Source organism: Gavialis gangeticus, unplaced genomic scaffold (assembly GCF_001723915.1).
Source record: "Gavialis gangeticus isolate Ggan-Ray unplaced genomic scaffold, GavGan_comp1, whole genome shotgun sequence".
Lineage (NCBI taxonomy): Eukaryota > Metazoa > Chordata > Crocodylia > Gavialidae > Gavialis > Gavialis gangeticus.
In genome coordinates this window covers 21,156,106-21,159,963 of record NW_017729032.1, presented here as the reverse complement: position 1 = coordinate 21,159,963, position 3,858 = coordinate 21,156,106, and the positions used below count along the sequence as shown (strand labels likewise).

Genomic DNA, 3,858 nt, shown 5'->3' with positions numbered 1-3,858 from the left:
CCCTGGGGGTCTTTAAGAAGAGGCTGGATGCCTACCTGGCTGGACTCATTTGAGTCCCGTTTCTTGTTTTGGGGTTTTGTTGTTCTGCCGCCCTGGCGGGGGGTCGGGCTAGAAGATCTACTAGGTCCCTTCCGACCCTAAATCTATGAAACTATGAAACTATAAATGCCAAAGTGTATAGGTATTTAGAACCCAATTTATTAGTACGATAGAGGCACTGGTAGGCTTCCAAATTGCTTTAAACTTTTAAATATATCAATAAAACATTGTCCAACCATTCTCTCTGTATATAGTGGCATTTAATTTTAATAGTGAAAGAACATGGATTTGGGGTATTTGAATTAGATAATTTGGGTTTCTTATCAGAGAACTTGTAATTTTTAAACGGGGAACACCAGGATCTCTGTTGGTGAGACAAGTGGCAAGACCTGGGCAGGGGAGCCTCTCCAGGGACGGTACTAGGGGGCCAGCTGGAGGGCAGACAGAGGTGGCCGACCTCCTGGCTATTTGGGACCAAGGGGATACGCTTTGACAGTTCAAAGCGGGCCACCATAAGAAGCATATCTTCTGGGTGATAGCTGCCCAGATGGCACAGCGGGAGCACCAGAAGACATGACAGTAGTGCTGCCATGGCCCACTTGCAGCTGGCTCAGAGGTGCAGGAGGCTCTGTTGCAGTTCTCATACCACAGCCTAGGAGGCCTTGCAGTCCCCATCCAGATCTGGCAGGCACGCAGCCACGGGGCCACAGGTGCAAAGGGGTGGCTGTTGTCGCAGGTGGCAGCAGGTTACAGCTAGGCAGCAGCTCCCACTGCCAGATTGCTGCAGTAGGTAGAGGGTGCAGGGGCCACTCCAGGTTAGGCATGCTTCAGCAGTCCAGCTGGCACAAGGGGCTGGTATCCCCAGATCCCAAGTGGCTGGGCCTCAAGCTCCTGAGGGCAAGTAGCCCTGAGCTGCTTGTCAGGGCAGGTTTTTATACTGCTGGGGCCAGCACAGGTGCTGGCCCCAGGCCCTAGCTCCTCCTTCCTGAAGATGTGGGGGGAGCTGGGCAGGGTCATTTTGTCCCAAGTGGCACAATTTGCCCTACGCCAAAGTAAATGTTCAGCCATGTGTGCTGAGGCGAACATCTCTTGCACAAATTTGTGCTGCTTCTATTTGAGCTGCTGCAACCTCACATGCCTGCATGTGTGGATGTGCCCAGTGGCAGAGCACCAAAATTTAATCATTGCGAAGCTGAGGATTTACAAATTGTTAAACTAAGCTGTGGAATAGCAGATGCATAGGAAATCCCTGCCCTTTTTATGTTGCAGTAACTTGTTTGTTTTTAGTGTCTACTGTGAATCGAGCCCTAAATTACTTCAGTGTTGCACAGAAAATCTGTGGCAAAGCAGGGACTTGAAAACAAATCCTAGCATAGTGGCCAACCAATAGATTATTTATTTGGAAAATGTGAAATAATCTATTTCACAGTTCTGCTGATTTATTTATTTATCTCTTCCTCCACCCCCTTCCCTCTAATTTAGGGTAATCTTCTCACAATAGTAATACTTTTTGGTGCTTTTTTTTGTATAGAGAGAACTTGCAAAGACATTTTAAGTCATTTTTTCCCCTCCTTTTATTTAGGTTTCCATGGGTGAACTACCAGGATGGGAATCTCAACATTTCTATTCCAGTTTTTAGTATCCATGGCAATCATGATGATCCCACCGGGGTAATTATCTTAATGATAAAGAAATTACAGTGTTGAGAAATATTCTTTTCCCTTTTTCATTATAATCGTTTGAATCATTTCAGTCCTCTTTCTTTCTTTCTTTGTTTTCTTTTTTAATCACTTTTCCCCCACAGTCCTCTGCTTTGCTCATGTCACGCTCAGACCACATCCAGTTTGAAAATGGACCATAAGAAACCGTATGATCTTTTAATTTATTCTAGGATCCAACTTTATAGTTGAGATAAAGGCACTATTGATGGAGAGAAGTAACAGATATTCAAAGAATATTAAATTTAGGTGTAGAAGCTAACTTTTTTTTCCTCATAAGACAAAAGATTCAGTATCCTGACTTGTAATTTGACTCCTTGTTGTCTATGTATTAGCTGTATTCTAGCTTGATGTACTTTGGTTGTATTTTTTTACTAAATTTTAATTGGATTATTTTTACAAAATAACAAAATATTTTTAGTTTAACCTCCCCCAATTGTTGCTAATAATTAGGCGCCTAGTCTTTAAATTATTTTTCTTATAGATTTTAATTTTGCATTTTACATAATGTATAATAGAGGGATTTTGCTTATGTTGTACAACAAAGATGAACCTTTTTAATAAGGGCAAAAATAACTTTGACTGCTTTCCATGAGTTACCATTTAACCAAGCTGGATTCTGTTCAGATTTTCTTTTATGATATTTGAGAGATTATTACTGTTTGTGTGAAGGCAAATTGATTAACTTTCTGTTCTTTATTATATGTGTAGGCAGATGCACTGTGTGCACTGGATATTTTAAGCTGTGCAGGATTGCTGAATCATTTTGGACGTTCGGTGTCTGTAGAGAAGATAGATATTAGTCCCCTTTTACTTCGCAAAGGCAGCACAAAAATTGCTCTGTATGGATTAGGTAAGCTTCCTATTTGCCAGACTTTGCTTAACCCTCCTGCATATTTCTGAGGCACGTGTAGGCTCCTGTTTTTTAGTGCAATTTTTTAGTGCAGTACCAACACGTCCGTTCCTACTGAGATTCTTATTCTGGTTTAATTTAAAGCCAGTGAGCCAGGTACATACTGTAGACTGGAAATGTGGTGTGTACAGTTGTGCTTTTCTGCCATGACCTTGCAACAATAGGCCATATGTGCCCTGTTAGCTGTAAGAATCCATTTTTGTAATTCACTCACCAACAGAAGGCAAGCACCCAAGAAACAGGTTGTACAGAATGTGCGTGTCTGCTCACTGCCGTTTTCATGCTTTCTCACACTGTATTCCAACTGAGTACCTGTGAAAAGAAAATTTTCTTTAGTTGGCCATATTGGTTTATAAAGCCTTTAATCATGTCTGTTCTGCGTAGAATTACATCATCCTCTGAGCCCTGTTCACTTTAGAATTGATCTCTTAACAATGCCATCTTCTATTGCTGTGCCTTTGGGATATCATGTTTGTTGCGGTATTTCCTATGATATATTTGCTTATTACACATTCTCGTCCCTTGCTCCTGAATGAAACCCCTTTCATCCTTTGCTTCCTTATTATTTGTGTTCTCTTGTACATCACTTTGTTTTTGTTGGCAAATACAAAACCTCTCAGTACATAGACTTATCTTTTTGTTTGCTTAGGCATTTTATCCAAATACTATTTCATGCTAAATTCATAAACGAAAGCAGAAGCTGGACAAGAACCTAGGTTTTCCCTTTCCCTCTCCACTTCCTCCCTCCTCATTAGCAGAGTAACCTCCTCACATGGCTTATAAATTTAAGCTCCCTCTTCCTTGTTCTCTCTTTTGCTTATCATGTCCTCAGCTCAGCCTAGTCCCAAGTCTAGTGGTTAGGATACTTTCTTGGGAGATGAAAGATGTGGATTTGAACCCTCCTCAGGCTGTGCAGTTCTTGACCTCTGAGTGACCTAAGTTGGTTTCTTGCAGAAAGCATAGGTGCCCACTAGGTTGCCAAAAGCATAGGGGCCAACATCTAGGTGGGTTAGCCTGGGTTTCTGTTAGGAGTGCACTGATAATGATTTTCTTGTCCGATACCAATGGCCGATGTATTAACCAGCCATATCAGCTGATACTGATCCGATAGCCGATTTTACAGGAATGCAGTCCAACAACATGGAGAGCAGCATCTGGCCGATAAGTCGGGGGGGGGGGGGGGGGGGA

At 42.3% G+C, this 3,858-nt stretch overlaps 1 protein-coding gene across 1 annotated transcript in view; it reads left to right on the top strand.

Moving 5' to 3' along the window:
* MRE11 (MRE11 homolog, double strand break repair nuclease) overlaps positions 1-3,858 on the top strand; it is a 40,538-nt gene that overhangs the window by 8,927 nt on the left and 27,753 nt on the right. The window contains exons 4-5 of the mRNA XM_019524678.1: positions 1,622-1,709; positions 2,469-2,610. Coding sequence (XP_019380223.1) covers positions 1,622-1,709; positions 2,469-2,610 — 230 coding nt within the window. The remainder of the gene's footprint in view (positions 1-1,621; positions 1,710-2,468; positions 2,611-3,858) is intronic.